The sequence below is a fragment of the Chelonoidis abingdonii genome, chromosome 1 (assembly GCF_003597395.2).
Source record: "Chelonoidis abingdonii isolate Lonesome George chromosome 1, CheloAbing_2.0, whole genome shotgun sequence".
In the NCBI taxonomy this organism is placed as follows: domain Eukaryota; kingdom Metazoa; phylum Chordata; order Testudines; family Testudinidae; genus Chelonoidis; species Chelonoidis abingdonii.
Genome location: NC_133769.1, coordinates 15,741,390 through 15,762,320, shown reverse-complemented (window position 1 = coordinate 15,762,320; position 20,931 = coordinate 15,741,390). Strand labels below are relative to the sequence as shown.

General features: G+C 46.9%; 1 protein-coding gene across 1 annotated transcript in view; it reads right to left on the bottom strand.

The window, feature by feature from the left end:
* Nucleotides 1-20,931, bottom strand: part of CAMK1D (calcium/calmodulin dependent protein kinase ID) — a 422,396-nt gene that overhangs the window by 238,568 nt on the left and 162,897 nt on the right. The window contains exon 2 of the mRNA XM_032798304.2: nt 10,708-10,839. Within this exon, the coding sequence (XP_032654195.1) occupies nt 10,708-10,839 (132 nt within the window). The remainder of the gene's footprint in view (nt 1-10,707; nt 10,840-20,931) is intronic.

Genomic DNA, 20,931 nt, shown 5'->3' with positions numbered 1-20,931 from the left:
TCAGCAAGGTATTTTGGCATGTGCCTAAACTTAAGCACGTGAACAGTCTATTGACTTTACTGGGACTGTTCACTATTTGAAGTTAGGCATGTGCTAAAGTATCCTGGTAAAATAGGGCCACCAGCTTTTCTCAGGAACAGGCCGCCAGACGAAATGCACCATTGTTCTGTTCTGGTATTGCATTGTTTGTGTTCAAAGGCCTGCTCCTCCTGTGCAATGGGGAATTTTGCCATTGATTTCAGTGGGAAAGGAATGAGCTCTCACTCAAGGAACACTTAAGATTGGAAGGTATAAATACTGACATAATGTAACTTAAAGGTTCTTTGGTCTTTTTCCGTTTTACAAATGGACTGTTCAGTGTTGGCGGAAAAATAACGATCGAATGTGTGTGATTCACTGTGGGACTCAGAGAACACACTTAGGCTACGTCTACATTAGAAACTTCAAAGCACTGCCTTGAGAGTGCTCCCATGGCAGTGCTTTGAAATGTGAGTGTGGTCACGCACAAGTGCTGGGAGAGAGCTCTCCCAGTGTTCCTGGTAATCCACCTCCACGAGAGGATTAGCTCCAAGCTACCAGCACTTGGAGCCTGTCCACACTAGCGCTTTAAAGCATTCAAACTTGCTGTGCTCAGGGGGGTGATTTTTCACCCTCCTGAGCCAGCAAGTTAGAGCGCTATAAAATCTAAGTGTAGACAAGCCCTCAGATAACTAACACAACTGTGAGTGGAGCAGTGTTTGTAAATGTGTAGTTTTGGGGCAGGAGCAATGCCCAACTCCATAGACAGAAAAATCCAAAAGGTAAAACCTTCTGCTATGCAAATATTTCCCATAGATCACTGGCCTCCCACAATACACAGGCACGCTCTCCTCACAATGCTTAGTACTTCAGTTAGTTCACCCACACGGAGTGATGGAGAGAATACTGTAATAATGTGAGACTCAGGAGTCAGTCCTGCAGCCTTTTCTCATGTGAACAGTCCCTACTGAAATCGAAGGGATTGCTGTCATGCATCAGGACTGCAGGACAGACGCCTGTATACAACATTTTATTCAAGGATCTCAGAGTGCTTGACAGACACTAAACAATTCAGTTTCACAAAGGGGACTTCCAGGAACCACTAGTGGGGTGGTGGCTGCATACTTTACAGCTCCCTTCCCCACCTCCTAAGATCCACAACCAGCAGCAGCTGAATCACTTTCTGTCCCCATCTAACAGTCATAGACTCATAGACATTAAGGCCAGAAGGGATCATCATGATCATCTAGTCTGACTCCTCCACATTGCAGGCCACAAAACCTCACCCACCCACTCCTGAAATAGTCCATGACTTTTACTATATACTCCTAACTAAAACTGGGGGGTAAGGGGCACTCGGGAGGGTGACCCTGGGTCCGCCGCAGGTACTCGGGGGGCAGCTGCAGGTGCTGGGGGGGTGTCACACCCAGGAGGGGCACCCCAGGTGCTCAGGGGCAAGGGTCGCAGCCAAGGGGGCGCCACGGGTGCTCAGGGGGGTGGTGGGGTTGAGGCAGGCTCCCTACCTGGCTCCTGGGAAGCTGCGACCCCAGCTCCTAGCTCTACGTGCTGCCTCCGCTCTGCCCCAAGCCCTGGTTCTGCAGCTCCCATTGGTTAGGAACCACGGCCAATGGAAGCTGCAAGGCCGGTGCCTGTGGGGGGAGGCAGCAGGTGGAGCTAGGGTGACCAAATGGCAAGTATGAAAAATTGGGACAGGGAGTGGGGGTTAATAGGCAAAGCCTCGAATATCAGGACTGTCCCTATAAAATCGAGGCATCTGGTCACCCTAGGTGGAGGTAGGACCTGAGGGAGGGGAGTTCCTGTCACCCTTCTGGGGAGTCCCCCCTCTCCCGAGGTAAACACCACCCTGCACCCCACCCCCAACCCCCCCCCCACACACAAATTCTGCTGCTGGGAGGCTGGGAGGCCTGAGACTGCCCCAGCCATGGCTAAGGCGCCTGGCCCAGGGGCTGCCTGAGCTGCTCAGGCAGCCCCTGGGCCAGGTGCACTGGCCACTTCAGAAGTCACGGAGATCACAAGCACAGAGCCTTACTCATCAGATATTATTCTACAACTCTTTTCTTTTAATTTGATGCCATTATGGATGCTCCTTTGTTGCCAGAGTTTCCACAAAATCCTAAAAAACAGAGGTTGTAAGACAGCCAAGATGGCTGATCAGGGAAAATCTGCCCCTCTGAGACTATATGAAATTACAGGCTGGTTAAAACAAACTAAGAGAGTAGACTATCTTGAGAAAAATATCTTAAGATATAATGGAGATCCCACATATTACTAGTGCACATTGAGCAAATTTGCAAGGCTTGCCACCTAGAGGGGAGGAAGCCGAGAATAGAATCTCCTCACTACAAGACAGTGAGTACCATGAATATAACCTTGGAGCAACAGGAAATGGCAATTAAAGCACTGCAGGGAAAGGACATCAGTGGAAGATCAAGGAGAAATAATCTGAGAATTTTCAGTCTCCCAAAGGGGCTGGAAAAAAATGAGGGCTGTGGAATTTTTATCCACCATCCTCCCAACACTTTGTTTCTTCCCTCAACCAGAACTTAGATATTAAGAGAGTCCATTGTTCCCTTGCACCAAAATCCCCTCCAGATACAAAGTCCCAGGCCATAATTGTGAGATTTTAAAAATACAGTATTAAGGGACTCATTATTAAAAAAAACAACCCATGAACATAAAATCCAACATGGAAGGGACACAGGATGATGATTTTCCCAGATTGCATGAAAGACATGGTGGAAAAGAGGGCTAAATTCAATAGATCAAGAGCCCTAGCCATAGGGTTGGGTTGAGACTACTTTATTTCCTTCCCTGCTAGGAGGGCAAGGTGTTTAGTCTTTAGAACAACAGAGGAAGCTGAAAGGCATCAGATCTCACTCTAGCAAAAGACTCCCACAGAAGGTACAGATGGGATTCATTAAAACAGCTTTACCAGATCAGTCACTGCAGTGCTAGAATTCAGTTCTCTGTTTAGCAACAAACTGGACAGGGCAAATCCATAATTGCTCCTCCCTTCTTCCAGTTTCCTTCCCTTCAAATTCCCGGGATTACCAGCAGACAGAGCAAGCTGAGGAGCAAGTTGGTGGGAAGAAGAATTTCATCTCTGACTGAATTTTGACCCTCTAGGCCCTCAACCCAAACGTGGTAAGCAGCTATGGGCTCTAGCGGCTACTGTTAGCAGGCTGGAGTTTTACAATATGGATGCACCTTCTTTACTTGCATCTACCCCACCCTCACTCATGATTCCAGTGCACCAGAAGCACATCCCTCTCCAAAATTCTGACTCCAGCCAAATCACTGGCATCTTTACGTCTATGGATCGGCAAGATTGAACAGAGAAGTATGATTTTGTTTTCTTTCTGAGGCACTCTCCCTTCTGGTGTCTTTTCCAATCCTTCACCGCACTCCTTTTTAAATATTTTTCCCCAATGATTTTACTGTTTCATCCCATCTAATTTCCTAGATTTGGGGTTTAGAGTAAACCCGGAAATATTCAGTCCATTTGCCATCAATGTACACTTATAAGAGATACCAGATCTAAATAATGAAACGAAGATTTCTGTTTATTGATTAATCCCTTCAGTTCCCTGATATCTTATTCTAATAATTTTTTTTCAATTTCTCTGTACATAAAAATAACAATAATGATAATAATAAGTAAATAAAAAGATTTTGCGGTCTGTTCAAAAGCCTCTAGCTGTCCAGATTTCGCTTGCAGTCCGCCTATTGCCTACCCCTGATCTAGAGACTAAGGCCTGGTCTACACTGGGGGGGTGGGGTCGACCTAAGATACGCAACTTCAGCTATGCGAATAGCGTAGCTGAAGTTGGTGTATCTTAGGTCGATTTATCTGGCCGTGAGGATGGTGGCGAGTCGACCACTGCCGCTCCCCCATCAACTCCGCTTCTGCCTCTCGCCACGGTGGAGTTACGGAGTTGACAGCAGAGTTATCAGGGATCGATTTTATCATGTCTACACTAGCTGTGATAAATCGATCCCCAATAGATCGATCACTACCCACCGCTCTGGCGGTAGTGTAGACGTACCCTAAGAAGGAATGTCAATATGTCCAACTTAAGCATGCCATCTCCCATTAGTTTGGCCCTGATGTCTGCACTATCCCAGACTCAAATGAACTGCTTTCATTTCTTCAGATATTACCCAGATTACCAAGACCTATGGCAACACTATCTGCAAATTTGACCAGCAAACTTGAATTAAACATGGATTTCCTAGAAAAGAAACAAAAGAAGGAAATAGGCCAATTATTCTTTGCTAACTAATGGTAACAAGTTTTAGCCAGTGCTTTGAATGCTCTTTAGACCTCTGGTTAAGATTAATCTAGTGGAAACTCATGGATCCAGTGGAGCTCTCTCCAATTGTTCAAAACAAGTGCCGTTAAGTCAGACAAATGTTGGCGCTGTGATTCAGCAGGCGCTAATTTAACCTATATCCTCCGGAATATTTTTACATCTGAATGTTTGGCCAGAACTTAATTGCAGTTATTTTTTTCTTGACAAATAAAATTGTGTTACAAGCTAAATATGTAATTTTAAACTTAATGGATATTAATTGGAAGCTAAATAAATATGAAAAACTTTGGCACTAATAATTGCTAAAAGACTAGTGCTACAAAAATGGAAATTGAAAAAGCAACCCACAATTGAAGACTGGAGCACAGACATCGTAAAGTTGGCTACCCTGGAAAGAAATGTATACCGTAACTGAAATACTCCATATCTCAGAGACATGGAAAGGTCGCCTGGAAGTATCAGGATGATCCTATTAAATGTGTAGAGGCTCCCCTCACCTTCACCTCTTCTCTGCCCACTTTCTTCCCTCCTCTTCTCTTTCCCCCTTCTCTAAAGTTTGCCTCTTTTATTTATCTTATTTTAATATTTTTTTTCCAATTTCTCTGTACATAAAATAAGGATAAGGCAGAAGATTTAAAAACTAGTTGAATTTATATAACTGTGCAATACAAATAATTAATTTACACTTTACCCATTCATATTATATATAATCAAATGTTTTAAATATAATTAAGACTACATAGCCAGTGGTTGAGATACTTAAGGTGATAGAGGAAATCAATGACATGCCAGGAATAGGATCCAGGAGTCCTGAATCTCAGTTTCCTGCTCTAATATTAGGTTTTATGATATGCAAAGTTGATCCTAAATAGAGAGGTAATACTACACTCCATTTTAATATAGGATATACTCACTAGGATCCAAATCATCAGTCTGGCAATTCAGTGGTATGTAGCCTGCCAGAGCTGCCATGATCTGTGGGACTCTGCAGCTGCAGAGACCTACATGGACTTGGAAGGGAGGTGCAGAAAAACCTCCTCTGGAGCAATGGGTTAAGTGTAACCCACTGGCCAGGAGTTCTGTCTTCTCCCTCCTACATCTGACTGGGTGGGGGTTGGGTTGTTCATCCTCAAGGGGCCTTGTCTCCTGGCAGCTCTCATCCAGCGAAGAGTGCTGTCGCACATTGCCCCTCTCAGATTTCCTGTGGTTGCTTATCAGTTGTGAGGAACCAACTCACATCATGGAGTCAGGGCAGTCCCGTGAGCGCTGAGTGCCTCCTCAGAGTCATCTCCTAGCTCCCAGGTAAACCACCCCCACCCCCACCCCCGTGCCTCTGTCACTCAGGACTGTAAATAGTTTGGGTGGTTTCCTTATATGATGGATGCTACTCTTGGCCAAGCCACCAGGGATTGCACTGGGGACCTCCAGAGCTAAAAGGATGGGCTGCCACAGCTTGAGGTAATGCTCTCTAGCTGGGGCTGTAACAGAATCTCATCCTTTGCAGATCAGGCAGAGGGAGGAGGAAGACAGAACTCCTGGCCAGAAACTCTTTCCCAAAGAGGTCACAAATATTCTGTTTGTGCTACAATTAGAGTGGTCCTTTCTCTTCTCCTGTGAGAGCTATTGGCATTAGCAACCTCCATGGGGACAATGCAAGGACCAGGGAAGGACTGGGATCCAAAGAGGTCTGCATATTCACATGCAGGGGCTGCTCCAGGCACCAACACACCAAGTGCGTGCCTGGGTGCGATCTGCCAGTAGCCGTGAGGGCAGCAGTCAGGCTACCTTCGGCAGCATTCCTGCAGGAGGTCCACCAGTCCCACGGTTTCAGCAGCAATTTGGCAGTGGGTACGCCGAAGGCATGGGACTGGCGGACTTCCCGCAGGCATGCCGCCAAATCTGCATTACCAGCGGACTTCCCGCAGGCATGCCACCGAAAGTCACCTGACTGCCGTGCTTGGGGCGGCAAAATACACAGAGCTGCTCCTGTTCACATGAGATGCTTTTTCTGAAAGATAAGCTCTCGTTCAAACAGGAATTATTTTGGGGAGTTCCATGGCCAGTGTCATGGAGGAGGTCAGACTACATGAGCACAATGGTCCCTTCTGGCCATAGAATCTATTAATACGCGATCTCTGCATCTACTCCTAGTAAGCTCTTTACTTCTCTCTCATGGAATGAGGGTGAATCTCTATCACCTCCTACAGTCATCCACCATTCTCAGGATCAGACAGCTGGGTAAGGGCTACCACCAATCCTTACAGTCTTTTAAATCAGCCCAAGGCTCTGGCGCACCAACCAGTAATTAGACAACATACACACTAAACATTACCCTGGGCATTAAGCTCACCAGAAACAAAAGCAGGGCAATTAGAGATACCTTGGCAGCCTAGCAACCGCAGCTCAGGATCCGGCCAACCACGTTTAAAGCTATGTCTAATATCTGCCTATCAAATAGAGAATTCATTTGGAGTGTCTGTTTGAACAGTGAAAGAGGCTGATTTCCCACCCCCTCACCAATTGTGAAGAGAAGGTTTTTTAAAAAAAAAAATTCAGTGTTTCCCTGGTGCCACTCACAAATTCAATACTGGGATCATTAACAAAGTGAATCTATTTTCAGAGTAAATACAGAGACTTCCTAAGGTTGTATTAGCAACAACTAAGTAGGAGACATTACGAGATAAAAATGAACAAGTCTTTCTCTTTGCAGCAAACTCCTAATGTGCAGTGGGCACAGAGGTGGATTTACAGTGAAACACAGGGTGCCCTGGCACAGGGCTCCCCAACGACAGGGGGCCCCAGGACTGGACAGCTGTGGGGGCAAAAGTTTGGTCCTGCCAGCTCCTGAGGCTCCTGCTGCAGGCTCCGCACTCACCAGCAGCCAAGTTCTCCCCGCCTCCTCCCCCAAGCATGCAGTGTTCCTGCCCCTCCCCATCCCTTCCAGCACTTCCCCCACTGCCAAACAGCTGTTTGCTGGTGCTCAGGTCGAGGGAGAGGGAGGAGCGGGGCCACAGCGCCCTTGGGGGAGGAGGCGGAGAAGAGGCAGGGCAGAGCTTTGGGGAAGGAGGTGGAATTGGGCAGAGTGGAGCAAAGGCGGGGCCCCTTCCTGCACCCTAACTCCCTCCCAGACCCTGCACACCCAACCCCTGCCCTCCCTGACTCCTGCAGCCCCAACACACTCCCAGCCCTGACTCCTGCACCCCCCACACACTCCCAGTCCTGACTTCTGCACCCCTCTCATACATACCCTGCCCTCCCTGACTCCTGCAACCCCCCACCGCCACAGCCCCCTGCCCACTCTGACTCCTGCACCCTCCCCCACATCCCCACCTACACCCCTTGCACCAAACGGGAGCTGCCCCAGATAAGTGCTCCACACCCCAACCCCCTCTCTCAGCCCTGAGCCCCCTCCTGCACCCTAACTCCTGGCCAGACCTCACACCTCAAAGCTTTTTTACATTTTTTTTTATAAAACGCTCTTATCCAAAGTGCTTTACAATAGTTAGCTAACGGTACAAACAAGTGGTCTGTGGAAAAATAAGTTAGACTACAAAAACAATTAATGTACCTCACTTTATTTTCATTTACTTCCTATTACTTATAGAAGGAGGATGAAGGAAAAAAGAATGAACTATGGGGGTGGGGGGAAGATAAGAGAGAATGTTCTTTTTCTTGGCTGGATCCCAAGGAGGGGCCCCAAATATGAAGCTGAGCAAAGGGCCCCACTAACTCTAAATCCGTCACTGAGTGGGCAGCAGACCAAGTGGATCTAACTGTATGACAAATAAGGCATTTTTCATCCACATGCTACTTTGCCATTGCAGTTCGAATGGTGTAGCCTGTGCTGCTGCCTTCTCTTCTCTCAAGAAGTCCTTTGTCAGAATATACGAGAAATACTTTACAAAACAGAAGCAATAAATGACCCCAAATGATTTGTCCACTCTGCATCCCTGGGGTCAACGTTTATGCAAGCCATCATTACTGTAGGCAAAATTACCAGTCTCATACCAAGATGCAAACATTGGTGGATGATTCCATCAAAGCAACATCTACTCTAGGCTGCTCGGTTATGCTGCTGGCTCCTGTTGCCTGGATGTGGCCACTAAACAGCAAATGAGCTTTGTTGCTTGGCAACAATACACAACTGTCACAGCCATGTCGTGGGCAGCAAGTCCTAATAGTCAGAGCCAGAGTCCACAGTCACAAGACAGGAGTCGACTGGGTGAGGACACCGAGAGGTCAGAAGCAGGAGACAAACTGGAGATCAGAATCATGAGGCATGAACCATAATCAGGCCAGGTCAGGTTACTAGGGGGTAAGCGGCAGGAGACAAACTGGAGGTCGGGAACCACAAGTCACATGCCAGGAGTCAAGCTGGGTTCAGATACCAGGAAATCAAGCAGGAGAAGCAGAAGCAGGTAGTACAAGGCACAGAGTCTAGAACAGGGCAGAGCCTAGTTGTTCAGACAGCTTCCTGATCCTACTGCTGGCTTAGGCAGGACCAGGGGGCCAAACAGCCACTCTGGGACTCTGCCAACTGGACCTTAGGGGCAGAGACTCAGACCGGGGCTGGGTTTCATGGGTCCAAGCAGGGCCGGCTCCAAGTTTTTTGCAGCCCCAAGCAAAGAAATTTTCCCACATCCCCCTAGCCCTGCCCCAACTCCACCCCTTCCCCACCCCATTACAACCCCTTCCCCAAATCCCTGGCCCCGCCTTCTCCCCCGGGCGCACCGCATTTCCCCTCCTAACCCCTGGGAGGGAGAGGGGAAGAAGCAGAGTGGTGGCGCGCTTGGGGAAGGAGGCGGAGGTGAGCTGGGGGGAAGCGGTTGCTCTGCCCCCCCAGGGTTACCTCCTGCATCCCTCTCCGTGCCCCCTCACCACCACAGCTCTCCTCCACTCCGCCTGCTCCCCTGAGCATGCCGCCGCCGCTCCGCTTCTCCCCCCTCCCTCCCAGGCTTGCCACAAAACAGCTGATTCACGCTGCAAGCCTGGGAGGGAGGGGGGAGAAGCGGAGCGGCAGCGCGCTCGGGGGAGCAGGCGGCACTGGAGTGGAGGTGAGCTAGGGAGGGAGTGGTTCCTCTGTCCCCCTCGAGTTACTTCCTCTGGCCCTCCCGGCACCCCCCACCACCGCAGCTCACCTCCGCTCAGGGCCAGCTCCCAGCTTTCTGTGCCGCAAGCCAAAAAAAAAAGGAGCCGGAGTGCTGCCCCTTGGAAAGTGCTGCCCCAAGCACATGCTTGGAGCGCTGGTGCCTAGAGCCTGCACTGGGTCCCATATAAGCCATTGTCAGCATGCTGCCCAGTAGAGCACTGGAGTGTGGCTGCTCCCATAAACGGGACCAGGTTTGAGTCCTGTGATTATACCAACAACCTGTTCTTCCTCCTGCAACTCGCTCCTTAAAACACAATTCTTTCTCTCAACCTTCCCTTGCCAATCTCCTTTTTGGGGCAGCCCCCTCCCACTCTTCTGACTGAACCCGACGTGTTTTTGTTGTAGGGGGTCGAATTTAAGCCTTGATCTTGCAACTGGGACAGACCCTTGAGGCCCTATGGAGCCCCATCCACTTCACTCCATGGGACTGGATCCCATTCAGCTACTGGGATGGTTCGCCTGAGAGTGACCAAGTTTGCCCTTTTGCCCCAATCTTTCAGCTCTTGCTGTCTGTGTCTTTAGCATGGTTGTGGCACTTTTGATTTGAAGATTTGGGGCTGGTTTTGTGGCACACTGCTGAAATAATTATCAATGTGAACCTTATAAATGATCAAGACTTGGGGCCTGATCCTGCAGTCTTTGCATACCGAAACCTCCCATCAGAGTCAGTAGGAGTTTGGACTGTGTGTGAAAAATGCAAGGATTGGGCCTTAAATGGTTACAATGGAACTGTGTTGAGAAGTCAATAACAGAGATGGACATGTTTAATCTCAGTGATACAAGGTGCCGCCCCCAACACAAACAGTCTGCATCACATGGAGTAGGGTTGGCTTTGGATTGCTTTAGAGCAGTTAATCTATGACTCGGATCCTGCTCCCACTGAAGTCAATGGTCAAATCACCATTGATTTCAGTGGAAGCAGGATCAGGCTTCATTTATGGGATCTTAAGCTCCCCAGAACCATTCCCTTCTCCCCCCGACCCCCCACCATGCATTAACCTGGCTGCATTAATGCACAAGGATAACAGATAATTTCTGAAACCATTTACAGCACAGTTTATGCCCACCACCTGCATTAAGCTAAGCAACTCAGTCACATTTACAAATCACAATTCTCGTTCACTGACCACAGCCCTTCCTGCTCCACAGAGGGGACAAACGCACCAATTCAAACCATAGAAGGGGACGCGTGTATTCAATACTTACTTTCTCAGGACTGCGATTTCATTCTCTATGCTGCTTTCCTTCCCCTTCAGTGCTTTCTTGGGGATGCACTTGACTGCAAAGAGTTTTCCACTAGCCCTCTCTTCAGCCAAAACTACTTCAGAAAACGCACCCCTGAAAGAAGGAGAAGATTGGTCTCAAAATATATCCTTTCTGTACCTGTACTTCAAGTGTGGATCTAGGTCTATGAAAGCTGTTACACCCATTTTGTTATCAAGGACACATAGATAGCAGCTTTCATTTGATTTATAAACTGTGCATATGTTAATATTCATGGCATATTCCTGTTGCCAAGGCTTACTGAGCAAATGGATAGTTTTAATAGAAAATCAAGGTCTATTATTATTATTCTTTGTATTACCACAGCACCTAAAAGCTTAGGCATGGACTGGGACCCTGGTGTGCTAGGAGCTGTACAAACACAGAAGAAACAGAAAAGTCCTTGCCCAAGGGGTTTACAAGCATAGTATAAGCACAGGTCTGGAACCTAGTACCTCCAAAATCCTATTCCTGGTTTTGCCACTGACTTAACAGGTGACTTCAGGTAAGTCACTTAGCATCTTCTGCCTAAATTTCCCACCTATAGTAATACTTCACTCTCTGGGGTTTTAGGAGGCCTCATTCATAAATGGTCATAAGCACTTAGTGATCCTTAGCGAAGATACTTGCAATAACTTTCCAATTATTGTTAAAAGTGCCATGGGATCTGAAAGGATCACCAGAAGTTAGGATTAGAGCTATAAATCTCCCTTGAAAGATGACACATGTAGCAGCCCAGTGCGCCCCAGCAACATTTGTTCAAACCTGCTTCAGATGGAGAAGAAGAATAGCTAATGAGGCTTTTTACACAATGTAAAACTAACCCTTGGAACAAGCCATAAAGCCACAAGAAATTACTGAAGAGCATAAGAGGATTCAAGACAGGATCAGGCATGTACGTGAATAATATGAACATCCACAGTCACATCAGACAGAAGAAAATTTATAAAGGATATTTATGTTTGAGGGTACAAGCCAACCACTAACTACCAAGAGTGTGTGGGGGAAAGGAGGGGGGCTGGGAACCTCACCTTTAACATGCATCTCTTATATCTTCTTCTGAAGTATCTGGTACTGGTCAGAGACAGGATATTGCACTAGATGAACATTGGTTCTGATTCAGAATGGCAATTCCTACCGTACGGCTAATCAAAAAACATTTCCTGCAGCACCTTGGTTTGCCCTATAGGTCTCACAGCCAATTGCTTATCTGACAAGATCACAGCCTAAGGTCATACAGCTGCATTATCATATTTATATAAAATAAAAAGAACCAGGATATGTTTTCCTTCAGTCAGTAGATTATTCTGCCAGCCACATGGCACTCCATAAAAAGACAAGTTACTAGTAGCCTGAACAAACCACAGCCATGCTCCAGCAAGCTCTTAAAATGTTAATATTTGATCACAACCTCATTAAACTGCCATGAACTTTCTCAGACTTTTCATTTCCCAGGATTGCTGGTTATCTAAGTGTCTGTGAATAAACATCAGCTTTTCCTTTTCATGGCCAGGTTCTTCCTTCATGATTCATAGATCTGATGACACAGTCAAGCATTTGTAACCTCAAAATTACTCCCGTGGATGTGAAAGAACTGAATTAATCATTGCATGAATGGATAAATGAATCCGGGAATAGCAGGAGGATGGTGATTAGGAAAGAGAATGCTTCCATTTACACAGAAAGGCTTTTGTAGTTAATAGTAAGTAATAAGGAAACTATAACAGGAAGTTAGGAATAGATTATTGGGATTGCTGCAAAGTGTATGTTGTGAATTTTGCCTACATGCAGAAGTGACATTTTAAGCAAGGGATAGCAAGGTGTTCCAGCGAGCTTTCACTAAACAATGAGCCTAAATTCTGATCTAACTTGCGCATTTCTACAAACAAGGTAACCTCACTGACTTCTGCTCAGTGCTTCTGTGCTTAGATGATAGCTTTACAGCACAATGTGGAACCAACACACTGCATTCTGGGGCTCACACACATCTAACGACTTGAGTAATAAAGACCCAAGCAGGGCAACAGGATTTTTAAAGACCTATGCAGTAATTTCATTATGCCTGAATACTTGTAATTATTTAATGAATGAAATTATTCTTTAAGCCAACTCTAATGCTTAGAACAGCCTAGCCAATGATCACACATGTCCTGATTCAGCTGGCTGCTGAGAACCTTCAATTCCCATCGACTTCTGTAGGCAATGAAGGTGCTCAGTCCCTCACTCATAGGCTCCTGTTCCTCCAATCCTCCAAAGAACTCCTCAGGTCCTGTTCTCGTATGCTTTTGATGCAAACAATCAACCCTGTGCTCTGCATGTGTTTGGTTGTGTATCACAACAGTCTCTTGTCTTTAGCCTGCAAGTGCTTCAAGGAAGGGATCTCTTACCCATGCAGCTCATTCTACCTATTGTACAGTGCTGTATACATTTAAGGTGCTGTAAAACTAAAGAAAGCTTCCATTTTGAGCTCAAGTTCATTACTGTTCTAAAACAATGAAATAAATGAAGGCCTGGCCTCTATGTTTCTTTTCAGTAGGTGCGGCTCTAGGAAATGCCTGGGTTTCAGCTGCTGCAAAAATTTTAATGTATTTCCTCCACCATTTACTGTCAAGGCTCTGGGCACGGAAGTTGTACCCAACCCTGGATGTGAATTTATTGCCCATTGAATGTTTTCTGGGAACTTAGAGTTCTACTCATTATGATTAACCCATTATAATTAAGGACAAAATGGGGCGATCCTCGCTGAATGACAGCTTTTGGCACCAGGGGCAGCTCCAGGCCCCAGCATGCCAAGCACGTGCTTGGGGTGGCAAGCCACTGGGGGCGCTCTGCCCGTCGCCGTGAGGGCAGCAGGCAGGCTGCCTTTGGCAGCTTGCTTGCGGAGGGTCCGCTGGTTCCGCGGCTTCAGCGGACCTCCCGCAGGTGGCAAGCCGCCGAAGGCAGCCTGCCTGCCGTGCTTGGGGCGGCAAAATGCCTAGAGCTGCCCTTGTTTGGCACTCATAGACCACTTTTCATGTTACGAGTGTTGAACAAACACGGGGCTAGATTCATGCAGCCTGTGGTAGTGAAAAGTATCCCCAGAGGGTGACAACTTCCAGCAATGGTGGGCACTTGCAACTGCCTCCCCTTTGGGGGCCCACAGCCCCAAAGGTGGCATCACTGGTTAGGGAGAGGATGTAACCAGAGCTACAAGCTTAAGAATAAAAGGGAGAGGTGAGACCTATCGGAAGCCAAAGAGAAGGAGGTTGTCATAGTCAAGTGGGGATTAACTCAGGCAAGACCCAGGGAATCAGGGATGGAGAGCAAGAGGAAGGAAAGGATTGCATAGATATGGCAGAGAAAGAAGGAACAGGGCTTAGCGAGAGAGAGAGAGAGGAATCAAAGGGTATGTTGCCATCACACGGTGTGACAGCAGCAAAGCCACAGCAGCACAGACTTCAGCGTGCATAAGTAATTATCTGGGGTTCTGGGGTGGGCTGGTACAACCTGTGCTAACATGCATACTGCTGTGGACTGACTGCTCCAAACTAGCTAAATTAAAACTAGCTGGGGTGTGTCTACACGTGCCACAGGCACACTGTGACTGCAGTATAGACATGCCCACAGACAACTCCAAACAGTCTTGGAGAAGTTGTCACCGGTGATGTAGTGGGGAGAGATTAAAGTGTATGGCTGGACTGGAATTTAGCTTAATTGTAGAGCTTTTGGGACAAATTAATCCATCCTTAAGGGTCCGACCCAACTCCCATAAAACTCCTCTTGATTTCAGCAGGAGCCGGATTGAGCCTTAAGGGCCAAATTCAACTCTAGCATAATCACTGAAGTTGCACCAAAGATGCACATGGCCCAATTCAAACAGGAGTTATTTCAGGGAGGTTCCATGAGCTGCGATATGCAGAGGGGCTGACTCGACAAGCCCCTTCTCACTTTAGGATCTACATCTGCTGTATTTATCCATTTATTTGTGCAAATGGTACTTCTCCCTCCCTTCCCCTTACTCCCTCTTCCGCCTCCTCCCACAATCCGCCAGGCATCAGAACATTTTGCCACCTCATTATTCTGAATTGACTCTCACCCCAGCTTCCAACATTTCAATCCTTCTCACTAGGAACTTTTCCCCTGGATTCAAGGAGGAAGACCTGCAGCCTCTCAATCCAAAACCCAGTCTTATTCCAAGATTTCCCATTTGCATCTCATACATAGCACATTCCAGCATGCCACGGCACTGGCTCAATAACTAACTCAGAGTGCCACTAACTGAATCTCCATCGATACTCCCCGTAGCACTTGAGTTTTCTGTGGGAGTTTCCCTTCCAAGTATTGATCAGACTCCAGTCTGCTGCTTAGCTGATGAGATCCATTAAATGACATCCCAGATGGCATTGCTGCTGGAAGGATGTTGCATATAGTCTGCTAAGACTGGTAGATTCATTACTCAGACTGTGGGGAAGTCTAGGGAGGGAAGTGGTGAGTTCCCTCCTGATTTTAAGGTGACCGAAGTATTAAGGCCTCTATTTAGCAAAACACTTATGCACATGCTTTAGTCCATCCCCTCTTCAACAAAGCACTTCTGCATTTGCCTAACTTTCAGCTTGTGCTTTCATCACTGAAGCCAACAGGATGTAAGCACATACCTACAGTCAAGCTCATGCTTAAATGCTTCCTGCAACAGGGCCTAAAGCTGTGATGCACATAGCCTGTCTCGCTACAAAGTTCTCATAAGTTCCTCTCCTGCTAACATTTAAGTATGAAAAACTTTTTGCATGTGAGTGAGCCCATTGCATTTAATTGGGCTATGAAGGTGCTTAAGTCTTTGCCAGATCCACTCCCTAGGGAGCAGTCTTATGGAAGCTACATTTCCAAAGTAGTGGTGGAGTCCTGAAACTGTGAAAGGCAAGACTATGCTGGGGATGACAGAATCAATGACAAAAATCAATGTCTTTACAAACTGATCAGTAAGATTATGAAGTGTGAATTTATTTTTATTGGAAATTTCATGGGTGGAAAAAGTACAATGTCTATGAAGACAGTAAGTAAAGTGAGTTTTCTACCTTGTTAAAATGTCCTGCAGGATTTTGTCCCTCTCCCACAATATGACCAACAAATTATTTTCACATTGAAGGGAAAACTTGTACGGTATTTTGCACAGATAGGCCAAGATTTAAAAAACATTAGACTAAAGTTAGGCACCAAGTGGTTGAGATTTTAAAGCTACCAAGTGATTTGGATGCCCAATTCCCATTAAATGGGAAATAGCAAAGAGTGAGGCTTTCAAAGTGCCTAAGGGAATTAGAAGCCTATTTACTACTCCTAAATCCATTAGCAATTTACAAAAATCCCACCCAAGCCTCCAAAACTTTTAAGTGCCTTGGAAAATCCCAGCCTACATCTATAGTTAATATAGTATATTAGATAAATAAGGAACGTGATTTTCAAAAGTGAAAATAAATGGGAGCTAGTGGGTACCCAGCTCTTCTGCAAAATCAGACCCCCTTTTTAGCTGCCTAAATATGGACTTAGGAGCTAAATTTTGGGCTCCTATTTTTAGAAGTCTTGGCCATGCAGTTTTTCATCCTAGGGGTTTGGGTCTTTGCAAACCTCTAATTAAGCCATAAAATGCTTCTGTGATCTAGGTACGTTTTTAATACATGTTTCAAAAAAGAGTATAACAGAAGCATAGAGGGGTTAAGTGTCTTGCCCAATAACACACAGCCAGTGACCAAACTGTAGAAGACAGTCAAGGAGTCCTGATATCCTATCACCGTCTAAAACCATTGGACCACGCAGCATCCCACAAGGAGTCCATCTTCTATCATTTGAATTTGTTTATATCATTTCTCATCCTAATTACTCTCTTTAATATAGAGTTACAAGGACAGGTTGGCGTTTCAAGAACTTTGTTAGAACACGTTGTATCTGCACCCAAAAGGATTTCATCTTTGCCAGTTTTCTAACAGAAAACAATAGCTACAATATTAAACTGTAGTGCATATAAAGATGTATTAAGGTGCAAGAATTTTTGTCCTTCCACATTTCTCTAGGGTTTGTTCAAACTGTGATTTAAATATGAAAATTCAAGTCCTGAGATAAAATTAATGAAATGCACTTATGGCAGAGTGCATTTGCCATAGTATCTCAATATGCTTCATTGCCATAAAAAATACAAATACGGGCCCTATCAAACAAACAGCCAGTGAAGGAATAAAACTTACATTTTCCATTCACTGAGACGTACATGTTGAACAGATTTCCAGTGCATTAGCAGGTGCACTGTCATACTAAATCAACAGTAGTCATGCAGCAGATTTCACATTGTCAGGTTCTATGTGGCTAATGATCTTAATTATGATATAGTTAGGTTTTGCTGTGTACTTTACCTAGCCATGCTATGGAAAGTAATCAGTGAGCACCAATGGTGTGAAAATACACTGTTTCCAGTGTGACGAATCTTCTGAGATGTGAACTGACCAAGCAACAGTAAGCCATTTCATAAAAAGACCTTAAACAACCACAGTGTTGTTTCTCTCTTCCTGGATTCTCCACAGACAGGCTAAGGGCTTGTCTACACTTGTACTTTGCAGCACTGCAGCTTTCTCGCTCGGGTGTGAAACACCCCACTCCCCACCCCCGAGCACTGCAAATTTCAGCACTGTAAAGTGCCATTGTAGACAGCGCTGGTAGCTACATCCTTCACGGAGGTGGTTCCTTTAGCACGCTGGGAGACCTCTCTCCCAACGCTGTGCCGCTTTAACGTTGCTAGTGAAGACATGCCCTGAGTTTAAATCACCGAACATACTGACACAGATAAATAGGAAAAGTCTTCACAGGCACTTTCATAACAGGTAAGCTCTGGCATGCCCTAAGCAGGGGCAGCTCTAGGCAACAGCAAAACAAGCAGGTGTTTGGGGCGGCAAATTACCAGGGCGGCATGATGCTGGTGCACCAGCTCCGACCTGAGGCAATGTCCTGGGCTGGCTCCTGACCGCCCTTTGTTCTCTAATCAGCCCTCCTCAGGCAGGAGCTGGTAGTGCGGCCCTGCCCTGGTCGCGGAGCACAGGGGGTGGCAGCAGAACATGCGGGCTCCTCCTCAGCTTGTCTTCTCCTCCGCCTCCCCCTCCCCCCGCACTGCCTCCTGCCAGGGGAGGGCAGCGGCAGCCTGAGCTAAGCCAGACTCTTGCCACTGTGCAGGCTGAGCCTGCAGCCGGCTCATGGGGGTCCCGGGGAGCGGGAGGCGTGGGCACACTACCCTGTGATCACTGGCTGCTCTGCCCCGGGCCTGGCATCCGAACCCCGCAGCCACCACAGCTTGCTCTGCATGAGAGGTACAGGCGGTGCCCCCTGCCTGGCTGGCTCTGTCCCCAGCCACGCCGTGGGGTGACCGCCCAGGACTCTGGGGTGTTGCTGAGGCTGCCCCAAGCCAGGCTCCCTGGGGTCCACTGCCCCTCCAGCCACAGGGGCCCTAGGCCAGTTTGGGAGCCAGGCTGCAACCCTCCTCCCCTCCCCATGCTGCATAGCGTGACGTGGGACCATAGGCAGGGCTGCTACAGCCATTTCAGACTGGGATTGGTGCCGGGGGAGCAGAGGTGATTGTGCCCTGGCTGGAGGGACCAGGCAGCCACCTCCAACGCCCGCTGCTTGCTTCTGCCGGCACAGGGCTGTGACGCCCAGCTCCGGAGGGCAGCGCCAAGCCCCTGGGCGTGCTCGTGGGGAAGGAGAGACAGGAGGCAGAGGTGTTCGGTGTCTCCCACACAGCTCCAGGCCCCTGTGGCTACTCGGCAGCGACAGCCAGGCTGGGAAGCCCACCAGCAGTGTGACTTGGTCCGACCCGCATGGACCACATGAGCCCTAGGATTGGCGCTGACTTTCTGCATATGCCAAGGCCTCCGGCGCAGGGGCAGCCCTAGCTCTGCCCAACCAGACACAGCTCACTCCTTGGCCGGCCAGTGAGTAAATGAGTCACTAGTAGGACATTGTTTTATTTCACTAACTACAAATTCTCTGTTTTCATTTATTTTTAATTTTAAACAGTCCAAAACAAAACAAAACATTGCAAAGTGCAAACGTGTAGAAGCCATACAAAAAAAAAAAGGGGGGGGGGGGGTGGTTACCACCAATTTTTTTTTTTGCTTGGGGTGGCAAAAAACCTAGAGCAGGCCCTGGCTCTAAAGTGCACTAAGGTGCTAGCTGATCATACTGTCACCTCTTATCAGCTGAGACTGTGTGGTTCACTGGTCAGAGCAGGGAAGCACGAGTCAGATTCTGTTGCTGGTTCCACAACTGACTTAATGCCCGTTATCATTTCCCTCCCCCACACACACCTCCAAAACCAACACAAAACTAATAACTGAAAGTAAAAATTTTGGTCACAAAGTCGTGTTCCAGAAAGCAGTTGGGTCTGTGTAGAAATGGACCCACACTGCCACGTTCAGACCTGGACTTGGCTCCAAAGTTCCCTAAAGTTCATGGTTATTGGGATGAGAGGCCCAACTCTAGTTTAGTGTGAAACCAAGAGTGACTACTGCCGGGGTATTTTTATCTGTGCCTTGGCCAGGAACAAGGGCCTTCCAGGATGGGCAATATCTACTGTACTGTAGTAAAACATTTACACATAGAATCATAGGCCTGACAGGGATCTTGAGAGGTCTTCTAGTATCTAGTCCAGTCCCCTGCACTCAAGGCAGGACTAAGTGTTATCTAGACCATCCCTGACAGGTCTATTCTGTGAAATTTCAGTGACGTTAAGTGACTTAGACAAGGTCATACAGCAAGTCAGTGGCATAGATGATAACAGAACATGGGTCTCCAGACTCCCTGTCTACATATCCCAGAACAGATCGATATAACAGAATGGGAAAGGCCACACTGAAACTTTTTGTTCGATTCACAATACTCTGTTCTATCACAAAGCAAGTGTTTTTTCTCTCTGTTCTCATTCATCATATATAACGGAACTAGTCCTGCAGTCCATGCTCAAGCAATATCCCCATTGAAGTTAAAGGGCATTTTGCCTGAAAAAGCACTGCAGAATCATACCTTATGAGTTAAAGCCACAAAAGTTGGCACTTGCTTAAAGTTAGCCACCCAAGTTTGAAAATTTTGCCTCATACCTAGTGGGCCACATTAGTCTCTAACACAGGGGTTGGCAATCTTTCAGAAGTGGTGTGCCGAGTCTTCATTTATTCACTCTAATTTAAGGTTTCACGTGCCAGTAATATTTTTAATGTTTTTAGCAGATCTCTTTCTATAAGTCTATAATATATAACTAAACTATTGTTGCATGTAAAGTAAATAAGGTTTTTAAAATGTTTAATTTCATTTAAAATTAAATTAAAATGCAGAACCCCCCAGACCAGTGGCCAGGACCAGGGCAGTGTGAGTCACACTGAAAATCAGCTTGCATGCTACATTTGGCACGCATGCCATAGATTGCCTACCCCTGCTCTAACATAACACTAGGAGAAATTTGCTCCAATGTTGCTTTAGTAACGTCACTCACAATGTTCCCTCTCTCCCTGACTTCTACTGCACAACACAGCTGTGCTGCTTGTTTTCCCATGCAGACCATCCATCACAAATTAAAAAAAACCTCTCACTCACCACGCTGTTATTACGTGTTCCAGACAACGAACAATGCTGTTAGGCTTACTTAAAATGCTGCTGCTGTTTGCCTATTGGACAACTGAATAACAAGTACAAGGGTCAATGTTATTCTCCACTGCACTGCTGATGAAGCAAGTGGTTCTTTCCTGCATCACTGCCATTCCTCTCTGCAGACACAGAGCCTGTTCCCCAATGAAGCTCCACGTTTTAGGGGGTTCGTTTTGTTCAAGGTAAAAAGTATTGCAATATTATTTAAACAATAAAGTAGATCACATTTCCCTGCTGATATCCAGGCTCTTTTCCCACATCACCTAAAAGTACACAGGAACATGGGAGTTACCATACTGAATTAGGTCACTGGTCCAGCTACTCCAGTAGCCTCCCATGCCCTGTATACTCAGTATGAGGAAAGTGCAAAACTCTATAGTAGTCAGTTATGGGTTAACCTGAGCGGCAGGGTGGCCAAAAGCATAGGGCACTGCTGTAGGAATAAGGATACCTAGGTTATATAACTCTGCCACTCACTTCCTGTGTGATCGTGAGCTAGTCCCTCTTCCACCCTTATAC